This window comes from Merops nubicus, unplaced genomic scaffold (genome assembly GCF_000691845.1).
Source record: "Merops nubicus isolate BGI_N331 unplaced genomic scaffold, ASM69184v1 scaffold42476, whole genome shotgun sequence".
In the NCBI taxonomy this organism is placed as follows: domain Eukaryota; kingdom Metazoa; phylum Chordata; class Aves; order Coraciiformes; family Meropidae; genus Merops; species Merops nubicus.
Genome location: NW_008613763.1, coordinates 1 through 1,059, shown reverse-complemented (window position 1 = coordinate 1,059; position 1,059 = coordinate 1). Strand labels below are relative to the sequence as shown.

The 1,059-nt window shown below is 58.3% G+C and overlaps 1 protein-coding gene across 1 annotated transcript in view; it reads right to left on the bottom strand.

Annotated features, from left to right (window-relative positions):
* The window catches only part of HPDL (4-hydroxyphenylpyruvate dioxygenase-like), a 1,169-nt gene extending 1,085 nt beyond the window's left edge, over nucleotides 1-84 (bottom strand). The window contains exon 1 of the mRNA XM_008941985.1: nucleotides 4-84. Within this exon, the coding sequence (XP_008940233.1) occupies nucleotides 4-84 (81 nt within the window). The remainder of the gene's footprint in view (nucleotides 1-3) is intronic.
* Between the last annotated feature and the right edge of the window lie 975 nt (nucleotides 85-1,059).

Below are 1,059 nucleotides of genomic sequence, written 5' to 3'. Positions count from 1 at the left end.
GGTGTGGACCAGTTCCTGGGCCCAGCTCTGCCTGCAGGGTATGTGGAGGGAGATGAAGCAGGGGCGGCTCAGCGAGGCTGCCATGGCTGGGCAGGCTGCAGGGAGGACACATGGGGTCGGGTCAGGGAGGGCTTGCTGGTCGTGGGAAGGAGCCATTCCCCACCTTGCACAGGCCCTGAGTGCCTCTGCATGCACAGATGCACATGTGTAAATTTGCCCTCCCTGAACATGTGTATTTTAAATAAATGGGTCTCAAAACCAATGTGCACTGTGCAAGGGCACCCACCTTTCAGACCAGCTGCCGAGAGCTGCCCAAGGACGATGAGCCCTCCTGCCACCCCTTAGCTATGCTGCCCTACCCTGCGCCCTGGGGTCACAGAGGAGGGAAAGCCCTTAGCCCTGCCTGCAGCCCAGTGGGTCCCTTCTGGATCCACATGTCCTTCAAGGGTGCCACAGCAAGGTTAGTGGGGACTCTGGGCAAGGGAAGCGTGCTGCATGTGTAAGCAAGAATGTGACCCCCCCCAACCTTTGTCTCCGCACACACACATCCTGTACCAGCAACCAGGAACATGGAGGTTGGACTGGTAAACACGGAGCAACACCCTGGATATAGCTAAAGGCTCCTGTGCTGTCTCAGCGCTTGTCATTGGTGTCCCACAAATGGCGAGTGGCAGCAGTGGGGGCACGACAGGCTCATGTGTCCTTCTCCTCCCCACCAAGGACAGTGTGGAGCTACCACACTCCCTGCAGCATGCAGTGACCTTGTCCTAGGGACGTAGAGGGTGAAATAGAAAGGACACTAGGAATCGTGACCTCCCTCCCCCCTCCTAATACCCATCACACCAAAGGGGGGAAAAGATCTGTCCAAAACCCACTTGGCATCACCTCTAAAAACCATTCCACAGGGGCTTCCTCACCCTAGGCCACGCACCAGCTGCCCTGGTCAGACCCCACAGAGATGTGCTAAGTGGGGGTGTAGGGGGACCTGCTTACTTGTCCCCTTCCCCTTGCTCCCAAAAGAGCTGCGCACTGCACAGGGAGGCCACAGGGCTCTGCCAG